Below are 24,377 nucleotides of genomic sequence, written 5' to 3' on the forward strand. Positions count from 1 at the left end.
GTTGACTGGTTGCTGAAACCACGCCTGCTTAGGTCGACTTCAGTGACAGCAGTGGCTGTTCAACCATCATTTAAGTCGCCACGCCCTTAATTATGCAGAACTTTAAGGCTTAATATAATTTAAACGGATGAGATACAAAAAAATTCACCCCCTCACAGTTATCATGACGGGGCAAAACTAGCTATACAGACCAAAAACACTTTTTGTACCAGGCTGTAAACATATTATTTTCTACTGTAAAGTTGGCCATTTTAACATGGAGGTCTATCGGAATTGACTCACTTTTGGAGCCTGCCTCTAGTGGCAAGTCGATCAATTGCAGTTTAAACCACTTCCGTATTGGCTTCATCAGAGAGATTGGAAGGTTGTCAGTGCAGGGATTTACGGTATATACTATAATTGTTCATTTATGATAAAGTGTGGAAAAACACAAATTTAACATTTTTACAGTATCACATGTTCATTATGAATTGCACATGTGATTTTTTTTCCCCTGAATCTAATCAAAATTTCTATGTAAAAAATCATTGGATCACACCAATCACATTTCTCTGAAAAGTGTTAAGTTGATGGCTCTGTGGAGAATTCGAGATTGATGAACAACATTGGTTCAATCAGAGGCATACGTTTAGGCTCAGTCTATGTTTGGCCAACCAATTGCTGCATTCAACTATAAATTTGAAAAATCTACCCTATGATTACAGGTAATTTGCTGTTGATTTTATGTTATTTTTACACCAAGCTAGAGAAGATAAAATTTATGTTTGACATTTGCCTTTCACTAAAATGGCAGCTTGTACTGTAGTACCGTGGGTTTCACAAACATAATCAACACAATTATATTCCAGTTAAACACCAGCTGAACATGAAATAGGCAAGTGATTTCTTTTGATGATTGAACAATTAGTTTGTATAAAAAGCAAGGTGCCCAGGATCAAGTGGACTACATTTTATTAAATGGCAGTGCTTGTGATAAATTTCTCTTGTAACTTGCATAATGAGATAAACAGAAAGCTTGCAGTGTAATGTTGTGTCACCTGTAGTTCAGTGTGACTAGAACACTTATGATGCATCATTGGTCACTACCAAATTTAACATTAATTACAGAATATTCAAAAACTTGACATGCAAGTGAAGGATATGGTCTCTTGATTGTCCTTTTCTCTCATTGCAGTGCATGCTAAAAGCTTAAAGACAAGTGGAGTTTTAAGTTTGTCCACAAAAACAGTCTGGGCAAGAGATTAGCTATTTAAAGGTGACATAGAATGATTGAACGGGGTATTTATCCTTGTTCTGTGATGTGACATGTAGACAAATTTTGTTTTGTTTGGGTCTGTAATGCCTTAGAAGCTTCCTAAAAACCTCTCTCAGATAGCTCTATTAGGGTGAGGGATTTTAAACAAGTGGTTTTGCACCTATTTGGCTCCCCCTACTGGCTTAACTTGCATTCTCATTGCTGATTGGCTAACTTTGCTGCCACTCAAAAAATGTAGCCAATTATTTTAAAGTGGAGGGGCAGTTAGATGCCTGTGATGTCATAAGAATCAGTTTTTCAGATTGGGCCGTTTTCTGGCTGACATTTCTAAAAGAGGAATTTCTATGAGACTGAGATGTTTAGCACTTTTTGTATGTTTGTGAATGTGGGTAGACTACCATTATTCAACAAAGACAAGGTAAAAATGGTTTTTCATTCTCTGTCCCCTTTAAAGTGATGAAGAAACAATGATTGTTTAAAAAATTTTTTTTTTTACAAATGCCACTTGAAAAAGCATGTTTGGAATGAGTCACAGCTTCATGCTAATGCTATACAGTACCATAATGCTATATATAATGGTTTTTTTTATGGTCTTTTTGAGAGCTTGACATGTCGGTTATTGTTGTATAGAAGAGAAGTGTGTTTTCAAAATGTCTCCTTTTGTATTCCATGAAAAAGCAATAGCACATGCAATGATAGGTGAGAGGTACAGTAGTGCTGTGTATAGATAAGCTTTTTGTGATAACTTGTACATCCGAATACTACAATAATTTTGCTCTTGTGGTTGCCGTTGGTTTTTATGTTGCTATTTGAAACAATTTAGTGGTCAAATGTGAGAGAGCAATGAGTTCTGCCAATTTATTTCGGATTGTTTTCGGTTTAGCACACATGGCCTGCGCCATTTGTCTTGCACAATAATAGCTCAATTCTTTGCATTTTTGCCAAGCCTACAATTTTACAGCAGTTTTTAGTTGCTTCTACCAATGTATTCATTGTTGTATTTGTATGCAAATAAGATCAAGAATAATAAAAAAATTTCAGTTGGTTATCAGATTTTTTATACATACTTTTTTAGCAAATGAAGGATTCTGCCTTTGCTTTTCATTACAGACAATGCAGCACCTGGTTTGTATAATAGTGTGAGATTTTGGTTCAAGGACCCTTATTGTATGGCTCCATTCATTTTACATAACCGATGACAACACACACATTCATGACAAACGCTAATGAAATGACTTAAGTAAAGATTTACCAGTCTTATTGGATGACAGTCTAGTATTCCTAGCTTTCATTTAACAAGATTTGTGGTGTTCCATGTGTTTAGACATCCATGAAAGGCATGGTACCCTGACATTCAATGTGGGCCATAACAAAGATGAAAGGATGGTTGGCAGGTTTCATGAACTCTTTAAAGTTAGACCTTTATAACATGCGCCAAAGTCATATAAAGGACATTTCTTCACAAACTTCTCTTTTCAACTCATTCTCCTATCTCAGTTCAGTGTCAGAAGTGTGGATGTATGCTATAATCAGGTTTCTTTTTTCAGTAGGTGTGTTGGATATGGGAAAAGAATCCTAAAGCCTTAAAAAGTTAAGATCAGGGTTTCTTTCATCTTGATATGTTGGCTGCTTTGATTGACAGTTCCCTGCGTGGTTGATCTAAAGATATAGACTATCGTCAGTCTGGTAGAGCATTACATGGAGAGAGAGAAAGAGATGCAATCCAGGAGCGTGCAAAGTTTTTCTTATTTATTTTTTATATAGTGACGATAAGAAATAAACATTTCTATCTGTTAGGTTCTCAAACTCAGTCAATGCACTTTAGGTGCATTACACCAACAACTGATATGTGGGTATGAGTAAAGATAAGAATAGTGAATTATAGCAAGACAATTGACAGAGAAGCTTTATCCATGTACTGTTTAAAATGGAAAGTTATTTTCTGTCTTCATCCTGGTGGTGTAAATATATAAATAACCTTTAAACAAAACAGAAGAGTTTCACAGAAGTAACTGTTAAGTTCAATCATAATATGCAGGTATTTGTTATACAAAATATCTTTCAGAGTCAACTTATCAAATTTTGTGAAATCTAGTGATTAGTTCTTCCTCAAACCATTGTCATCACAGTATCTTGTAAACACAATTTTGTTTTCAGACTGCTGTGCTTCAATTGACAGAAATTTGCAGTAAGAAAATGTCAGTCAGTCAGATTAGAACATCACATATTCACATCCAATTTAGCTTTCCAATTTCATATGCATGAAAAGGTAAGTAAATAGGCTGCGGGTGGGCTATGGGTGTGCCGACTGAGGCTGAGATTAGGACAGGGTCATCTTCATTTAAATGGAAAGTCTCAATTATATTGTGCGAGGCATGAACAGTGAAGCAATGCAGAATGCTCTCATGGGAATTCGTAACTATTTTACGAGGTAGCTTCTGTATGAATTGTATGATGATGATAATGAAGCCCCTTCCATAGCTCAACCAGTTGCACCTAAAATGCTCATCCAGTTATTTTTACAGTTTTATAAAAAAAGTATTTATAAAAAAAAAAAAAAAAACATTTGCATCTAAAGATTGTATATTGGTACTTCAGAGATACATACTGGTAACAAAGACTGCCCAATAGTTGATCAAAGGTATGTCTTGGTACCTAAATAGTACATAGGACCTATTTAAAGGGTATTATCCCTCCATATGTTTGTGCATACCTTTTTTGATCCTATTTTTGATCCAATGGCATGTTTTATTTATATAAGCTGTCAGAGCAGATGGAAACATTGTCCTCTACATGCATTTCACCAGCAGAGTTAAACATATTTTTACAGGTGTCACTCACAGCAGCTGTTAGTTGTTTTGAAGTTTCATTCCCTTTTATTTGAATACAAATGAGTAAACACGTCAACACCAATTAAACAATATAGGACTAAATGCTCATGGGGACCTGAATGTTTTCCTTAGACCAGATTGGCTTAATTGGAGGCCACAAAGCAATTTGGATAAAATGAAACAGGTCTGACATTTGACCAAAACTGCACTTATGGTTCACTGATTATTTTCAAGCAAAGGCTTTGGATAAAAGCACTTGAGATGAATGCAAGAGAAACCATTGTAGTGAACTTTGAACGTGAACGTGACTCATCATAATTATATTTGAATGCCTTAATATATCCAGGTTTAAAAGTGAAAAGTGCTTATTATAAGTGATCTGCAGGAGACTGTTTTTGAGTGTTCAAACGGATATTCAGGCAATGATATCATTTCTGTAAACTGATGCATTCAACAATAAAGTTCTACTATTTACTGTACAATCAACAAATCTGTGCAGTGTTTATATCATTCTCAATATATAACATATATTATAGCAGAATCAATAGAGACAAATGCAGCTCTTCTAGAGAGAAAATTGTGAATACTATTTCAAAAAACAAACTGCCACAGTAATTTACATTTTATTGAGAGCTAAAACAGTCAAATGTAGTATTTAGATGTATACAGCCCATCATATTATATTATTAGTAAAGACATAGCAAATGTGAAAAAAAGCTAATGTTGATAAATGTAAACAAACTTTGGGTCTAAAAGGGACAAGCCCTGCCCTTTCTAACCCATATACTGGGTTGTTTCAACCCCAAATACTGGGTTGCTTTGAACTATTTTGTTTAGTCAGATATAAAAATGTTTTGGGTTAATTTACAGTAACCTCAACGTTTGGGTTTGTCCCTTTCTGACCAACATGATCTCACGGAAAGTTGTATAATAGTCACAAAAATTTTGATTAATTTATTGGTGTCCATGGCACAAAATTCTGTTTTTCTTGCCTTGAGCACGAATGTCTTTTTTGTGTCACACAAATTTCTATAAATAGTTTTTCGTGTCCGTGGCACGACTTTCTTTTTCGTGTCTTTTTATGTCTTTTTTTCCTTTTTTTCCCTATTTTTAAATCATTGTCGCTTGGGGTTGGGGTTAGATTTGGGGATTGGGGTAGGATGTATTTTTATGTATTGGTTTCTACATGTTTTTCTTCTGGTTTTAAAACTATTCTCCCCTGGAATTAAAAGTTGGGCTTTGGGTTAGGATGCCTAAAAATTTTACAGAAAGTGATTCTAACCCCAACCCCAAGCGACAATGGTAAGAAAACAATGAGAAAACAATACATAAAATGAAATGAAAAAGAAAGTCATGCCACAGACACCAAAAACTATTTATAGAAGTTGACACTTCTATGACACAGATGACACAAAAATAAACATTTGTGCTCAAGGGACGAAAAAAGGTGAATTTCGTGCCACACTGTAAAAAAAACTTTGCTGCCTTAATTTTTTTGTTGAATCAACTCAGATTTACAAGTCATGTCAACAGAGATGATTTGTCATAACTTATAAAATATAGTTGAGAAAAGTCAACTTAATTTTATAAGTTCTAACAACTCACCTGTAGTCTCTAGTCAAGATAAATAATAGTAAGTTGAAATGACTTGTAAATCCGAGTTGATTCAACAAAAAATTTTAAGGCAGCAAAGTATTTTTTACAGTGCATGCATGGGCACTAATAAATTAAGCAAATTTTTCGTGACTATAACACAACCGTGAGATCAGTCTGTTTCTTACCCAACACTGGATTTTAAAAGGTAAATTTATCCAAAAAACTTTCTTTTGATTGGCCAGTCAAATTAAAATATATCACTTCTTGAAATCCAGCAGAATAATGTAATGAGAGCCAGTGTTTTGAGCATGTATGAAGCAAACAAGTGCTCCTTCGTTCAAGATCAGGAACTTTGACAAAATACAGAACTTTGCAGACTTTCTACTAACCTCTCGTTTAATTTAGCCAATTATGATTCTGTTACTTGCAGTGTTCTTTCCTTTTAAAGTAACAAGGCATGAGATACGATTTTTACTGTGAGTAACTATACAGTAATGGTCTCGTCCAATATTACTTTTCTTAGCTGAGGCGAGAAAAGAAGTTTTGTATGATAAATAACCTATGACACATTCTTTAAGACTGCACAAAAATTGAAAGCCCAGAAAGGATGCGAAAATAATGCAGGATAATGAAGACAAAAGACGATTAAGATTTCACAAACACATACAGCCGTGGAAAATATTAAGAGACCACAGTTTTGACTTTAATCATTATTTTTAGATTTTCAGTGTCTGTTGAATTTCAACGAAAGCAAACCTCAGGAGTGACATAAAGTCACCCAACATGAAAAGGTTAAAGACTGAGAGCAAGACCCATGAAAGATGTGACTAAAAGAAATTAACTTCTCTGCAGTATTAAAGATCGGAAAACACTGCATCTTTGTTTTTTTACCATGTTTCTCTGCATCTATGTTGTGTCAGATATTTCTGTGGTCTATCGCTAAAATAAGAAGACATTGCAGGAGCTTGTCAAAGTAGACAGCTGAGATATCTTAAAGTGTGAAAAATATGTGCATATCACTGTGAGCTCTTGCACCGTAAGCTATGATGACCAACACTTTATTTTTGGAGTTGGCTCTTATTGTACTGTATTGTGATCTGTTGAAATCTATTAGAAATTAGCGAACCATGGAAGAATGACATTCTTTAATTATCTCACAGATTTAGAGGTGTCTGTCTACATTTTTTGAAGTAAAATGAATTTTTTTCCATATAACCTCTGGAGGTCATAGTACAGAACCAATTATTTCCACAAAGAGAGAAGACTGACCCTCATTGTGTAATGTTATGAGTCAATTAGAAGCAAGTTCCTGCTGTGTCATTTAGATTAACACCAGTCACTTCTGGTTATGTACATGCAGTCAATCTCATGCATTTATATAATGATGTGATACAGCCTCCTGTGGTGTACCAATTAGCAGGTAAAATGTTTATTTGGGAGTATAATGGAGAGCGATGCAACATGTTTTTCTAGTGGTTGTTTGTTATATATGTGACTAAGTTTAATGTAGGCTATTCTTTCCGTATTTGTCTGCTATAATTTAAAAAGTAGTTTAAAACTCTGTCTGTTATTGGTCAGATTGGTTTAGTAAGGCCTTTGGAGGACTCTGCCTGTTGTAAAATTACATTTGGCCCAAAAGTGCTGCACTGCATTTATTACTCATTCATCAGACTGAGCCCTGACTGGCGTTTTACAACAGCATGTGGAGGATATACTCCCATGATTGGGAAATTCCCCTTATACATCTAGTATTACATTTTTTACTTTATTTATAATATTTCAGATGGTTTCCAGGAACAGGAGGAGTAAATAAATGAATGTTAATACAGAAGTGAAACCTTCAGCCAGACAGATACATGAACAGATCTAAGTACAGTGTTTTTATTAATCTAATCATGAACATATCATTGTTACCATGCCCATTGTAATATACTTGTACTAGAGTGAATTTTGTTAGGGTTAGTCTTCTTTAGTAGATTTAGTAGTCCTAAAGAAATACTGATTAAATAAAGACAGAAGGCTTCAGACCAATACAATAATAATTTTTAATAAAAATGGTAAAAAACAATAATACATTCCTAAAACTAATGAAAAAATAATTGCTGCACTTGAAGTTTAAGCAGTAGTGATTACTGCTTCACCATTTCTACTGAATAACATGCAATAAAAGAAGCAGGTAAAATCACAGAGATTTTTCATATTTATTTGACTCATTTTTATTGGTTTCCTTGATAAATCTATTCAAACGTGAATCAAAAAGTATAGATGAAAGTCTAAAAGAAGTCTTTTTTTGAATATTCATGCTTTAAGTTGTGAAAAATGCCTGTTCACATCTCTGTTGCTGGTAATTTAATGATGACTCACTTGCTTGAAAATTGTTTATGTTATGATCATAGTTCTCCCTTACTGTATGAGTTCTGATGCACTCTTAAAGCTGCACATTTATTATGTATTTATACAGTACATGGATTATGTGCTGAATATTTATGAAATGTACCGTCCCAACCGTTGATGAAAATGACCCTATGAGAAGACAAATTCGAACATTTACTTTAAAAAAAGCAAAAGTGTCAAAAGTTTGAGTAAAGATTGTGGTGAACTTTAATAACAAGATTTGGTCGGGTGTAATTCTTAGGAGAGACTTTTGGTATACAGTTCAGCTATAAGTAAACCTGAAGGCATAAGAGAAAACAAATTAAAAAGCCCCTGGATTTTGTGAATGCTATGACATATACCCAGATTTTCCACACATGAATCTCTCTCAACTCATAGCATATATATATATAATAGCATTATACAAGTTATATACATTAGAGGCAATCATTGTCCCCATATTCATATACATCTCACAAAACATGTTATGTATTCTTTTAAGTGTTTTTGGCCAATTTGGACCATTTCATATGAAAATGTGTATTGTGTGTATGCTCAGTATCTGAATGTTAAAGCAGTGGCATGTCATTGTCACTTCAAAGATATTGAGGCTGAATGATAAGAGTTGTGCTGAATCGTCAGAGCTCTGCTCTACAATCGGTGTGCTGGGTGAGAAAGTGTGTTGGCGTCTTGCTCAGCAGGATTCCTTTTCATGATGGATAAACATTTGGGTTTTGTATGAATAAAACATTAAGTTTTCTTTATAGCTTTTGAACTGTTTTATTTCTCTTATTAAAGTAAAAGTGTGGTTTTAAAAAAGCAAGTTTGTGGTTGCATGGTCAGCAAATTAGGAATTCTGACCCTCGTTGCTACCATTCTGGGAATTTCAGCACCATGGACAGGTCCACAACCCATAGCTGGTTCAAACAACAATAATTTTATGAACTCATTCTTGAGGTTCTTCCTAATCCTCAGAGTGGGTGTAGATTATTTTTAATAAGTTTAATAGGTCTATTTTTAATGAATCTTTTATGTATCAAACACAATATACATACATTTACAAACACTTCTAAAAGAAGTATATGGTTGTACCATAATATAAGCCACCTTAGGGTATTGTGTTGTGAATGGAGTTATCAAATACCATAGTATTACCTTCTGATATCATACTGTCACTAAACCACTAAGTATTTTAAAATACTTTACTCTTACAAACTGACTAAACACAGACAATATTGGCCACAGTATAATAAACTTTAGCAGCATTAGGGCTACATAAATACTAGTATTATAGTTTACTTGTAAAATATTTTGGTAATTATGTATTTTAGTACATTTAAAGTAAGTAATAGTAATAGTTTAATTAGTAGTGGTGGGGTAGGAAATAAATGCTTCCTATCTGTGTGAAAGCATGGTGCGAGCGTTTCAAAAGATGAGCGGAAGGAAAAATAGTTCCTACATTACACTACACAACTAACTTCCTAACGTACTGTCATTTCATAATGCGCATTAATTTTGCATACATAAATCAAATAAAATCACTATTTGATCAAATCACTTAGCATATACATATATCTAAAATATTATTGTAAGAATCAATCTTCGCGAACACAGCAGCACAACATTTAAGGTGTATGAATGTTCAAGATCTATGCGCCCATGAAGTGTAAAGACACGAGAGAGACACGAGCTGAATGTGGTCGTCTCATTCAATCTTCTGGTCTCATTCACGCAGAGTGCTTTGAAGGAGCTTGCCATATGGGAATTGTCTTTATGGAGAACACTTATAACTTTGAAGTTGCTTTTATATAAAGTTGCTTGTTTGAGCGACGGGAAGGCGGCAGATTGTATTACGCACGAACATCTGGTGAAGTTCGTAGCAGAGCGCTTTTAAGTGATTCTCTGCTTTCAACACGACATTGAGGAGCCGCGGTCTACAAGGACAATTTCGAAGATATTTCACCATGTTTTTAACTCATGATATGAGTAGATCATGGTCGCTAGGTTATGTGAGGAGAACAGAAAAGTCTTGAAGGAGCAGTACTGTCTGTTATCTCGACCAAAAACGTCATCTCAGAAACATGAGACATTGTCTCCTGTGGAAAGTCATTTTGCTTTGGATATTAGCTGATGCTCAGGTAAGCTAACGTTACTTTGTTTATTTCCACGGTCGTGGGATCATATTGGAAAACTGTTGTCGTGGTTCACTAAGAATTGACTTTTACCAACTTAACTACACATTGATATGAATGCAAAAAGACATGGGTTCGACATAACGTTACACTAGAGACCAGGTAGTTGTCATACTGTCATACATCATAATAATCCATATAATGTTTTTAGACTAGGCTGAGGCGACTTCTGTTTTCATCTGAGTAGGCAATGTAATAAAGCTCTTGAACATTTTCACTGTTAATCTGGGCAGATCAGGGACCGTTTTTGGTCATACCTACTACAACAGCGCGGCAAATTTTCTCATTGGTGACATTAAACATTCTGTTAAAAGCTTTTGAGCGGACCTTAAGATTAAGATAAACCTCAAATTAAATTAAACTCATTTAAAAATAAAATCGAAACAAAAATACCACACCACTGTTGGCCAACAAATAGATAGTATGTGACTGACAACTGAACTTTATATAACGTTTCTCAAATCTGTTCTCTAATCTTTTCTTATCAAATTTAACTTCAGTGTGGTCTTATTATATTCACTCTAACCCAATAATAGTATGATATTGGATTTTAGTTTGGACAATGAAAAACACAAACTTCATATAATTGAAAAGGTGCTCTTCTAACCAGCATGCATGCATCAGCATCACTGAGATGAAAAAACCCACTGTTTAAGTTAATATGAAGAAGCCCAATATTCCCACTTTCTCCTATATGTTAATAAACCTAGCAAAATCAGAATTTTTCCCAAATAAAGTTTCATAAAAAATTCACACCTACTTGAGAGGCATGTTTTAATGTGATTGATGCTGTTTGTATCTACTGAAAATCCTAAACCCTACCAACCTGTGGACCTTTGACTTGCAGTCTGCTTTCCATGGGTAATTATTCAACACAAGTGGACAGGCTAACGACCCATTTTTGCATAAAAGCATGTCTTTACTCTAGTTTTTTCATTAAGTGCAATGGTTTGATAAAAGCGTTTGGTGATTTACAGCCTTTACAATGCTCCATTATTAGTAATCCTAATGATAAACTTATAAAGAGTTGCTATAGTGCTTGTATATAAGACAAAAGTAGTATGATGCACAACTGATCATCATCTTAAGTTTTCAGTTATATGATCGTTGTCACTGTTGCTCATTTTCACTGTTGTTGTCTTTGGTTGTCAATGACCAATTAATGCATCTGTAGACATGCGATGCAGGTAAAAAGATAAAGGAAACCTGCCACATGAGCAGCTTTTGCTTTAAATCATTGTAATAAACTAGAGAAATTGTGCATAGTCTTGGCCTGTATTCTTGTTTTTCAAACAGTGAGTGATGTATGTATCATGTTATAATATTATGCAGCTGTGTTGCCACTTCAGTCTGTGCGCTACACTTCTGTTCACAAATCCAACCATTAATGCATTGTATATAGTTTGACCCCAGACTCCCACAGGAATTCTGTACTACAGCTTTTCAGGTTAAACTGGGAATATTTTCATAACATTTATGAGGTTTGTTTTTCATGAAGATGAAAATTACACTGACTGCTGCTGTATGACTGACTGTCGTGGGCATTGGAATGAATGCCTTTGCTGAGTGTCTAGAGATGCAGCTGGTATTAAGCCTCTGGTATTTTTCATTCGACTTTTCATCTGCTACTGAGCTGTCGCTGCAATAGCTATGACCAACATAGAGCTGAACATTATTTAGACTACTCTGTCAAACAAAGATTTTCGTCTTTCTATTTCAAAATGTCACGTTTATTTCAATGACTTACTTGCAGTTTCTTTTTATTATTTGTGCTCAAATACATTTGTGAATTTAAATGAAATTGCTCAAGTAATAACTTTTTTGTCATCGAAATCAATTGATGAAAACAATGACAAGTAGTAGAAGTGACATAAGTAGACATAACTAACTAGGCAGACTTGTAGTTCCCAGCATGCTTTGCGTTGGAAGGCATTTGGAGAGTAAAAATTGTAATCAAATGCTATTTTGTGTGTTTTAAACTAAAAAGAAAGACTTGTGAGTTTAAAATGTTCATTTATCTTTGAGATTGAGTTTCTGTTTCTTCTTGACGTGGAGTTTTGTGATTACCATCATTCAGAAGAGTGGTGCTTGTGTTTAGATTGTAGGTGACATGATAAAAATCATAATGTGTATTAATTCACTCAGTGATGAAAAACTGTGCTTATGCCAGTACTGAGTCTTTTCATACTTGTTCAACATAATGTGGTATATAATAATACATATATAACAACACATTCTCACTCCCCAAAGTGTCAAAATCTGAAGCATGTTCAAACGCCTTCAGCGTCAGTATGAAGACACGAAGGGTGCCCTATGCAGGGCTCAATGCAAATAATTTTTTATACTGGCCCGGTTGGGCCAGTGGTTTGGGTTTTCACTTGCCCTGCCAAAATTTTCACTGGCCCCAATATAAAAATGTCAATGTCTGTCACATATTTAAAAAGTCAAATATAATTGTATACATACAACAGACATGTTCCCATGAAAAAAGTCTCCCAACTTTTCCGCTTTACTTGTAAACTGACAGCAAACTGTGCAAAATATTGCATTGTTTCTTTCGTCTTGTTTTACCAAAGTAAATGTCTGCTTCCAAGATGTTAAATAATATACATTGATGAAAATATAGTGACTGAACGTGAAGCACTGGCACGATCGGGCAATGTTAGAGTTCAGGTTTGGGTTAGGATGTCTGTATTGGTTTATACTTTTTGTCTTCTGATCTTTAAACTATTGTCGCTTGGGGTTGGGTTAGAGTTGGGTTTGGGTTAGGATGTAATTTTATGTAACAAAAAGTCGTTCTAACCCCAACCCCAAGTGACAATGGTAAAAAAATTGGAACAAAAATTGAGTAGTTAACATCCAGAAGCGGCATGATTCTGCCGATCGTTGCATACGTTGACGTCGCATAACGTGACGGCATCACCTTCCGGGATGCCCTTTTGTCTATATCCGACGCTGAGGGATTAGCATGAAAGTAACAGAGTTCCCATTTCGTCGATATAGTGATGCATAGGGGCACCCTTCGCGTCTTCATACTGACGCTGAAGGCGTTTGAACATGCTTCAGATTTCGACGCCTTGGGGAGTGAGAATGGGTCGTTTATAAAGAAATGAGGAAATTTTACATGATTAAATAAGGAAGATTATATTGTTTTTTATCAGTGTTGGACAGTTTCTCAACAAAATGCAAAAATATGGTATATTTATATTTTTCTCAAAAACCACTTCAGTTACCCTCAGAAGGCCTTTATTTTGTCTCCTGGAGCTGTGTGGATTACTTTTGTGAAATATGATCGCATATTTCTTGGGCTTTAAAGTTGTGGAAACATTTTTTTTAAATAACTGAAATTGTGTTCGTCTGTAAATAATGGTATAATTAAAAATTTTGACAAAACTATCCCTTTAACATTGTTTCAGGGTTTTGTTCCTCCTTTGATTGGTGAAGCACTGTATCTAGTGGTTATATTTAGTATAACAGCACTGTGCTACTTCTTGTTTCATCACCAACTTAAAGAAAAGTGTTTCTTTGATCGTGTGAAATTTGTCTGAAGGAAAAATAGGTTTGTTGTCTGCAGCCATGTTTATATTAAGTAGCACTTTTACATGATATTAATTAATTCAATACAACTATAGACTTGAAAACAATACATTATGTACCATGAATTAATGATGCCTAATTCTGAACTCACCAGGGAGTGAGAAATTAATTTTCAATTAGATTACAAAATGCTGTGCTGACACTGAACTCACATACTTTAGTCTCGGGGCATACGTTCAGTTTGTCTAATTGCTTTAACTTAAGTGGCTTTTTAAGAATCAGATGCTATAAAAACAATATGTTATATTAACAACGGCATATTTACACTTTTTCAAAGTATGCAGACTTTCCTCTCAAACTATTAGGCTATATTGCCAAAAGTTTTGGGACACCCATCCAAATCATTGAATTCAGGTGTTCCAATCACTTCCATGGCCTCAGGTGATAAAATCCATCACCAAGCATGCAGACAGCTTTTACAAACATTTGTAAAATAATGGGCCGTCCACAGGAACTCTGTGAATTCAAGTGTGGTAATGTGATAGGTAGTGGTGGGCAGAGCGAGGCTTTGTGAAACACTGAAACAGTTAAAGCATTTGTGCCGTATTGTTTCGAGGCTTCGAAACATCAATCCAAACCGCCTCCACAGTGACACTTAGTGGTCATTTGCACAATTTGACATTAAGCAGCCTTGGCAAAGTTTTAGACAAATTGTATCCCACATGTTGTTTGATTGACACAAGTGATCGAATGGGAGAGTGGATAGTGTTCTTCTATGCTAAGACCTAGGATTGAACCCAGGTCAAATATGTTTTTTTGTTTTTAACTTCTGTATGACAACTACATGAGCTTTTAGGTTCATCTTTGTCAATGACTATAGGCTATTCTGGTCTAAGTATTTAATTAATAAATTAAATAGAGATAAGTACCAAATAAATAATAAGAGATTAACAAAGTACATCAAGCCACAATATGCCACATTGCTTACATATAAAGATGTTTATTCAGAAATATAAATTATTCGGCTATTGAAGGACTACTTCTTTTTTACATATCATTTCTCCAGCCTTTGAAAAAAAGGGACACTTGTTGCTGACATGCAATGATATTTCTTTAGAAATAACTGTTACATACAAATGAGAAAAATCTGTGCAAAAACGCATCTATGAGGTATTGTTGGATTTTTTCCCACCCTGTCAGTCAAGCACAGATTCGGCAGATACGCCACCTTTCGAAACACTTGTGAAATGCGGCGCTTTATTTAGCCATAGTCACGTGGCTTTGGTGTTTCGATTCACTTCGTCAAGTGACATGGGTGTTTCGAATCACATTTCAGAGCAGTGTTTCGAAACATTTACGTTTGGGATCTTGACACATTGTGAAAACGTCAGTTTTGTGGCAGCCTTACCTAGTGAGAGGTTGTCACCTGTGCAATGAGTCCATTCGTGAAATTTCCTCACTACTGAATATTTCACGGTCGACTGTTAGTGATTTAACAGAATGGAAGTAGTTGGGATCAATAGCAACTCACCACAAAGTGGTAGGCAACATTAAATCACAGAGCAGGGTCAGCGCATGCTAAGGCGCACAGTGCACAGAAGTCAGCAACTTTCTGCAAAGTCAATAACTACAGACCTCCAAACTTTGTGTGGCCTTTAGAATAGCTGAAGAACAGTGCTAGAGAGCTTCATGGAATGGGTTTCCATGGCAGATCAGCTGCATCCAAGCCTTACATCACCAAGTTGAATGCAAAGCTGTAATAATCAGCCTTATTCTCTGAATTACAAAAGTTAAAAGGGTTAGATCTTACTGAGTGAGGTTAAAAGGATGACAAACAAGTGAAATTACATTAGACAAAGTCAGAGCTGTCAAGTCTCATGCATTCACCGTGAGACATACGCATTTGAGTCATTTCAAATGCTCACATGCCACACCTTGTATTTCTCACACTGAGAAGTAAGAGATAAATTGTCCTGCTATATACATTTAATGGACGAGGCGCAGGCATATGCAGGGCAGTTCTGCTTCGAGTTTTTTAGGTGTGCTCAACTACGCAGCGCCGCAAGAACTGACAATCAAATGACATCAGAGTACCGCAAGAGGCTGATTTAAAATCGCTCTTGCATTACTCTGATGTCTTCCACTTGTCGTTTCTAGTCGTAGTCGTACACACCTATTAATGCATCCTACCAGGCAATCAGAAAGAAATGAGAAGTTGTTTTTGGATAAATGATATTATCCCGCTGCAAGCACGTTCGTTACTAACATGGATTTATAGGAGCGAGAGTTGGATGAGCAAGATCCGATGAATGCAGTAGATATAACCCATTTTTTGAAGCATTTTGATTTTACGATTCCTGGATGAAATCGTTGCCTTTGATGAAAGACAACGAGAACTAATATTGGGGGATTAAGCCAAATTCGTGCTTAATTATTATTGATTCAGTCAGAAACTCCAACAACTTTGCAACCAGAAGCTTACGTTAACTGAAACTAAGAAAAGTACCAGAGGCTTCCTGAAATGAATGTAATAGAGATGCATTTCATTATTATTATTGCCCTTTCATCATTAAATGTTCTGCAATACTGTATGTGTTCAGTAAGCTCAAGTTAAAAGAGTACAATTCTATAATCTACTTAAAGTGTAGGGCCCTATAATTTCCGCGATCTCGGAATCGCGGACAGAATCGAGGAATTGGCAAATTAACACGGAATCTAGTATTAACGCGGAATATTACATATTTTGAATAAAATTATGTTTTTGTGTGGGAGACGAACGTATGTCTGGGGGAAATGCAGACCGGGGGAAGTAAATCTGGGCGACACACCCCCTCCCGTCGTTTCAGACCCCCTCCAAAACACTGAAACCATGGTGAAGCGGCTCTCCACAACTCTGCTTTCGTCAGCGAAAAAATTAAGAAATTTGACGCTTAGCACTTAGTTCCGAGCAGTTCTCACATGACTTTTCTGTGACCGGAGAACTGTTATTTTGTACGTTTTGTCAACACTCTGTTCACGGTGAGCGCAAAGATACCTGCACTCTCTCATCCACGTCTATCTCACTGCACCTCTCTCACGTGCACGCGCTCTCGCATCTTTCCGAAGTCCGAACACAAATCCTCATGTATTTGTTCAGTTTTATGCATTTCAAGCGAGCTGAGGCAAACTAACAATCCCTCGCATTTAAAATATAATCATCTGCATCATGGCACCGCTCTCTGTCTCTCTTTCGCTCGCACATGCAAAGAGCTGCACGCTCATGCTGTCCTAAATCAGATTACTATCCTGTGTATGTTTGTAAAGTTATATGCATTTCAAGCAATCGTGTATAAAATATGGATCGCTTTCCGCTGGACCGATGTGTTTAAGGCACTTCTGAAGGCACCACTGCTTTGACACCTTGCTGTAGCCTTCTGCAACAACACTAAACAATGCATTGAATTGAGTTGTGTGTGTGTGTGTGTGTGTGTGTGTGTGCGTGTGTAAATGCCTGTTTTACAGTCAATAAGTAATCGTGTTATCCAGTTTTTCCCCAAATCATTTACATTTTAATCATTGACATTAAAGGCACCCTCTTTTTATGACAAAATAACAGTAAAGGGTAAAAAAAACATAATTGCCAAAAATCTAAACGGATAAAACGGAATTTGCAAAAATTATAACGGAGAAAACGGAATTTGGGGAAAAAATAAACGGAATTTGGGAAAAAATAAAACGGATTTTATAGTGCCCCAAAAGTGCTCTATTTTCATGTACTAAATCAGTTCATATTCATGACATCTCAAAATAACACCAGTTAGGACACCTTTGTTTTTTAAGAATATCTTAGGTACTAAAAAATAAGTTTTGGTACAGTATATTATGGAGTGTGTGAAAATAGGGAATGGAATAGTTCCCAAAAATAAAGATTCAACTCTCATGTTGTTAAAAACCTGTATAAATTTCTTTGTTCTGAAGGACACGAAGAAAGATATTTTGAGGAATGTGTAACCAAACCTTAAATGAGCCCCATTCACTTCCACAGTAGGACAAAATAATTATATGGAAGTCAATGGGGCTCATTAAGGATTTGTTTACAAAACATTAGGTAAAATTAAACTGTTAGCAAAAACTTGAGAATTGTGTGTCCCAAATACCCCCTCCCCTGAACGATGTAATCTCACTCCAAACTTTTGGTAAAACTTGAGAGCCCTGCAAAGTGTATTTACAAAAATCACAAAAGATTTAAACAATACCATAAAACTTAGACTGTTAAAAGCATAAAGTACAGTAATACAATACACTAAAACAATCTTAAAAGTTCTAGCATGTAGTGATGTGCGATTTCGAAGTAGTGCTTCATGAAGCCCCAAAACATTTATGAATCTTTTGTTTCGAATCATTATTTCGGTGCGCGTTTCAAACTGGCCAAGTCACATGATTTTAGCAAACGAGGCTTCATTATGTTATAACTGTTTCGAAACATTTCGAAAATCTGACTGATTACCACTAGAAGTTGATCACAAATGACCTGTGTCTAATATCATTAGGTGAACTTGGGTCAGTTTTATTATGCAAGTTCATGAAACATTCATCTTTCAGAATGATAACATTACCATTCTTACTACTTTTTTGTTTATAGATAAGATTAGATTGTGCATAATTAAAAGGGGGGTTAAAGTGTTAATGGTCTGTTTGTCCTAAATAAAACTAAAAATTCCCATACATCTTATGTAATGGCTGAGATCTTGTTGTTTTTATAACGTTTTTACCAACAGGTTATCGAACGCTTCAATTGAGCGAATAATTTTTCGAAGCAGTTGATTCAATTGATTCGAAGCTTCGAAAAGCTTAGTTTCTCTCATCACTGCTAGAATGTTCAGGAGTTTGCCTACGCATTCAGTCTATTAAATGATGGTAAAATAAAACTTGGCTTGCTGTCCTCAGAGAGAGCTCAAACCCGATGCCTTACTCGAGCACTGAGTTCAAATCCAGCTGCAAAGGATGGGCCAACTCTATATTAAATCCTATGGATTAAGAAAGGGATTTCATTCAGTTTCATGAAAATATAAAGGCAGGTGTCCCAAAACTTTTGGCAATATAGTGTACTTCTTTAAGATGGAAATTAGCTCTAATGAGAACGCATGATTGGTTTGCTTCTGAGAATATTAGAAGAAATCAAGCAGGGTTTCTTTACATTTGAACAACACGAAGATAAAAAAAAGATACACAATAAAAAGCCTTTGATGTCAAGATGTGGGAGGCTTATCACTTTCATTTTGGTTTGAATGAGAGTTGTGAGATTTATTTTTGGCATGTGCTAACTGTACAGGCATATCATGAAAGGAAATATATAATAAAGAATAAAAATGTCACACACTTTCAAACTTATATACAGGTTATCTTTTAAATTAGTAATAAACACACATTCTGGTTTTAATGTTTTGTGGGGACATTCCATAGCAAAAAGGGTGATTCACACTGTGCGAAAAGCATTAACACTTGATGGAAGGCTTGTCTGAAGCGTGGCCAACAGCCACTCACAGTGGCCAAAACACATGCTCCGGTCTTGATATCTTTCTAGTTCTGTGAAGTCCATCCTTGAAAAATACGTATCGAGTTCTGATTGTGTAGTTTGTTTAGTGTGTGGTGATTCGATGGTAGATTAGCTTAGCAGAGCCATTTGAGCCAACGCTGGCGATTGACGTATTCCTGTGGGTGAAGTTTAGTCAAAAACTGTTTAATTGACCTCATTCAATCGGGAAGTAGAGGGCTGTAGTCCAAACCGGCCGTTCGTTGTAGGCTTTGAAAGGGGACTTCTGTTAAAATATATATACATATTGCCTGGCAGTGAACTTTGAGCTTTATCATTTTGCAGGTATTATTTATGCTCTAACACTAACATTACACACTAACTTAAGTTTGAAAAATGGGATCAGGAAGAACGTGACCTTTAATAAATGTCTTCTAAAGCAAAACGGCGGCTAAGCGGACTTTTGAAATAAAGTGTAAACGTTTTTTATTCTTTGTGTGATTTAGTAGTAGTTTAAAATTATTTTTTTCATTAGCAGCTTCCCTGAGCACTTTGCTACAAATGAAAGTGTCAAGCGGTACAAATGCTTTTCATGTCATGTTTTCTCATTTTCTGTTTCAAGAGGCTATATGCATGAACTCCAAGTAGGAATACTTATTTTATGACAGTGCCTTTCTAAAGACTTAATCTACGTTAAAGGTATTTATACAGTCATTTATTCAGAGGTTTGTTGCCCACTTGACTATATGGCCTTCAACAAATTTAATAAAAAATTACATCTCAATTTGAATGAGAAAGATTAACATGTGAACTATGTTGAATATTCAAAGCAGCCATAATGCAGTTTCTTAAACAAGAAACCCTTAGACATTCACCAGAAATGTTTCTCTGAGGTACTGTTTGCCTATACAGAACATAATGCCTACAGGCTAAATCTTACTGGTAAATTTACAGTAAAAACACAAAACTAAAAAAAGTAAAACATGTAACTGTGTGAATAACACTAACGTAATGCAATATACTCCAAAACATCCTTAAAAACATACATATATACCTACCACTCTCATGTAGATGCATATAAAAAGTATAAAAACTCGTGCAATAAATACGCCAAATTTCAATTTGGCGTGCATATGATAAACAAGTCCTTCCCGTTCACTTAATACGGTGCATCTTTTTTGTCATTTTCTGTATTGGTTTATATATATTTTTTCTTTTTTCCTTTTTAAACCATTTTTGCCTGGTTTTGAGTTAGATTTTAGATTTGCTTTAGGATGTTATTTAATATATAGGGTTCTCTATATTTAAGCCATGATCGCTTGGAGTTGGGGTAATTGGGGTTTGGGTTGGGAGGATAGAATTTTATGTTACAAAAAGTTGTTCTAACCCCAAACCAAAGCGACAAAGGTGAAAAAAGAAAAAAAATTATAAACCAATACATAAAACGACAAATAAGTGAACCTAACCTAAGTGAACGGAAGGACTGGCGTATCATATGCACGCCAAATTGGAATTTGGCATATGTATTGCATGATTTTTCACACTTTGTGCTATTTATACACATCTCCATGAGATATATTTATGTGTGTGTGTATGTGTATATATATTATATATATATTGTATAGTACTGTGCGTGTGCAAGTTTTAAGGCACCATGCTACCATTAGATTTGTTGTTTTTGCAATTGTATAGTGATCATATATAATTATTTCTCAGTCTCTTTATTAGAATACAACCAGAAAATACAGAAAACTTGTATGTAGTATTAAAAACAGTATAAAAGTATAAGCTGAAGTGTCAAGTATTTAGGTTAAATAGCAGGCATCTGCAAGATCTCTCAAACCTAAATGAAATTAAATTCAAATTTCTAATTCTAATCGAATGACTTCAGGACTTCAGTCTCCTCAAAAAAGCTCAAGATGTGTTTCGTGCCAAGAGAGGTCACACAAAATACTGACTAATGGGAAACTTGGATACAAATATATAGCCATGATGCCACCCATTTCATTACAATATGCTAACTGAATAACACTTGATGTAACTTATTGTATATATAGTTTAATCAAATAATGTATGTTACCTGCAACAAATCAAGTACAACCTAAATAGTGATTGCATTTCCTTGCTGCTGACCTATAAACTCTGTGGCTTCCTCTATATTTTGCTAATATGTTGTATTAGTAGAGTCTTTTGGGGTATCTTATGCCTAGAATTTGTCAAGGAGGTTTATGTATGATTTTTTATTTCAAAACTTCCTATTCTGAAAGCTTGATCAGTTGTGCATAATGACATGTTCAACAAATGCATATAGGGTGTCGGACTCATATACTGTAGTTTTATGTAAATTTAGATGCTCTTTTTAAATATTTTGTGTCAACCTCTAGCACAGTTTTATCAAATCCTATCAGAGGTCCAGTATGTCATTGAACCACACAAGTGGCTTTGCTGTCATCAGTATTAAACATAATCAGAATATATATTGTCTATATAAAAGTTAAAGCAAGTGCCTTTTTTTGTGGGTGGGAAAATAGTGAGGGGATGGTTTCTGTGGGTTGTGGAGCACTGAAGGGGGGTGGGTCGTGGGGAGCCCAGGGCACAATACAAGCTAGAGCCACCACTGCTAAAGCGAGACATAAATTGATGCTTCTTCATTCAGCTTACTCACTTATTTTCTATAGTGGGTTATATAATAGTTTTAAACTGTGTTATGCCATCCACCTGAACAATGCACAATTTCTGGATAAACATTTTTTTTACTCTGCTTGACTGAGAAAATTACTTTAATTAGTTCAGTGTCTGTCAGGCAGAAATCACAGTTCTGATACACTTCTGCTATGCATTTAAATTAATTTAAAACCTGTTTTTGTTACAGAGAGTGAATCTTCAAATGTCTTTCAACTCCTCAGAGTATTTAGAAGACTTCACACTCCCCCACAGATTGAATTAAATGAGAAACAGAAAGATCTGAAAGATCACCACCAATACTTTGATAAACACATCATTACACATCATTGCACAGTTTACGTCTTACATAACACATAATTTTTTTCAATCTCTATCAGGCTGAAAGGTAATTTAACATTATGCCAGTTTTTGTTGTGAGACTGTACTTTTTGGATTGTACTTTTGACTGTAAATCCGGTTAAGTTTTACTTACCCTCGTTTTACTCTAAAACCATTATGCTTTTTTCAGTGAACACAAAATAAGTTCTGAAAAATGTAAGAGCTAAGTGTTCAAAAACTGCTGAGTGTTCACACTGCTATGGCTTATGCAGTGAAAGAGAAATGGGAATTATCACTGCTGAGCTGCAAAAGTGACAAAAAAGCACCACAAAAGTAGTTTATGCAGCCGGTGCACTTTATTCCAATTATTTGTGTGGGGATTGGGGAATAGAACTAAATTAAAGTTGATATATTAACTAACCATCCCAGTAGTGTTTGGGTTAGTTGATGGGATACATGGCATAGTGTGTCTACTAGGTTTGAAAATCTGAATGACAATTGAGAGAGAGAAAAGCCAGATTTTGAGTCAGTGAGGCTGTTTACACCTAGCCTGGCTCCGCCCTCCTACGTGCTTCCGCTTAATTTTCATTTCGCTTCAGCAGTACGTCTGGGATTTCTCTATAGAGTTTTGTTTTCTCCTGCAAAAATCTGCAGGACCAAGCAGCGAACAGATGGGGGTGGCTAAGAACGATGACGTTGAGGTCGTGCGTCAGTTTGAGTTGTAGTTCAGTAATGGCAGCGGAGAAATATACGTGAGAAAAGCTATTCGGTCCGTTGTTGCAAAACTGCCGAATATACAGAAGTTAAAGCCGGAGCAAGAACCAGGTTTGCTAAGTTTTGTTTGTCTGATTATTCTGACTTGTTGTTTCCGGACGGTTTCGGTGCATGATATATGTCACGACCACACGTTAGCGATTGGCTTTGGCAGATCCCGAGTGACTCTGATCAGATCCAATAGTTTTAAACTTCAACAATGGACCCTCCTTAACGGAAATAACGCTTTGCAATGGAGCGTGGCCAGACTCTCTGTACAAATGAAATGAATGTACGAGAGTCTGGTTGGACCAGGCTAGTTTACACCTGGTATTAAGATGTGTTTGGTCGATTGAATCACAAGTGGACGAATCTAATGGCGCATTTCCATTGCATAGTACCCCACGGTTTGGTTTAGTTTGGGTCGGGTCAGCTTACTTTTGGGAGCTTTTCCATTGGGTGCAGTACGTGGTACCGATACTTTTTTCGTACCACCTCGGTTGGGGTTCCAAGCGACCCGAGCTGATACCAAACGTGACGCGAAAACACTGTAGATCACTGATTGGTCTGAGAAAAGCGTCATCGCTATAATGTAAATATTAGCTTTAGCTTACTGCTAGCTTGCGCTGTCTCGAGCAAACATGTTGTTATCTGTGTTCTGCTATAAGTTTCCAAACACCCTTTCAGCGATGAAAAACATCCACAGGTTGAGAATCCGGCACACCATAACAGTTTTTTCCAGACTTGCAGTTTGTGGCGGCACTTTCGTGACGTGTACGTCCGCATTATATATGCTTAAATTCAACTTGAATGAGGCTCAGCGGAGCGCCTGCAACTGACGCCACGGGTCGGGTGTTTGAACAGAAACTGTCATGTGAGACAGAGGTATAAACGCGATGTGCAAACATCTATTTGTGGTGGCCAATTTTAATTTTGTGGTTAACTGAGAAATAAATGAATTTATGGGAATGTACAACAACGCTCTCAATTGTATGATGTCACAGCAGAAGGCAGCGTAAATATAACGACACGCCTATAATCCCTCCCATTCCGAAGTGTTACTAAACTCAATGGAAAAGCTAACCACGCCAAAGTGAGGTGAGCTGATCCGACCCAAACTAAACTAAACCGTGGGGTACTATGCAATGGAAAAGCTCCATAATACAGGTGTAAACAGGGTATGAAATTTTTGAGCTTGTCTACTTTCGACCACATTCACAGGTAGTCGAAAACGCATTCGACTGGATTGCTTTTGTGTTGTTGAATGTGTTCAAGCAGACATACTCTCTGCCTATTGATCTAATGTGATGTACCGAGCACAATGT

At 35.9% G+C, this 24,377-nt stretch overlaps 1 protein-coding gene across 1 annotated transcript in view; it reads left to right on the forward strand.

The window, feature by feature from the left end:
• The first annotated feature begins 9,759 nt into the window (after nt 1–9,759).
• Nucleotides 9,760–24,377, forward strand: part of pth2ra (parathyroid hormone 2 receptor a) — an 84,405-nt gene continuing 69,787 nt past the window's right edge. The window contains exon 1 of the mRNA XM_065251672.2: nt 9,760–10,193. Within this exon, the coding sequence (XP_065107744.1) occupies nt 10,137–10,193 (57 nt within the window). The 5' untranslated portion in view covers nt 9,760–10,136. The remainder of the gene's footprint in view (nt 10,194–24,377) is intronic.

This window comes from Paramisgurnus dabryanus, chromosome 15 (assembly GCF_030506205.2).
Source record: "Paramisgurnus dabryanus chromosome 15, PD_genome_1.1, whole genome shotgun sequence".
NCBI classification, from domain to species: Eukaryota; Metazoa; Chordata; class Actinopteri; order Cypriniformes; family Cobitidae; genus Paramisgurnus; species Paramisgurnus dabryanus.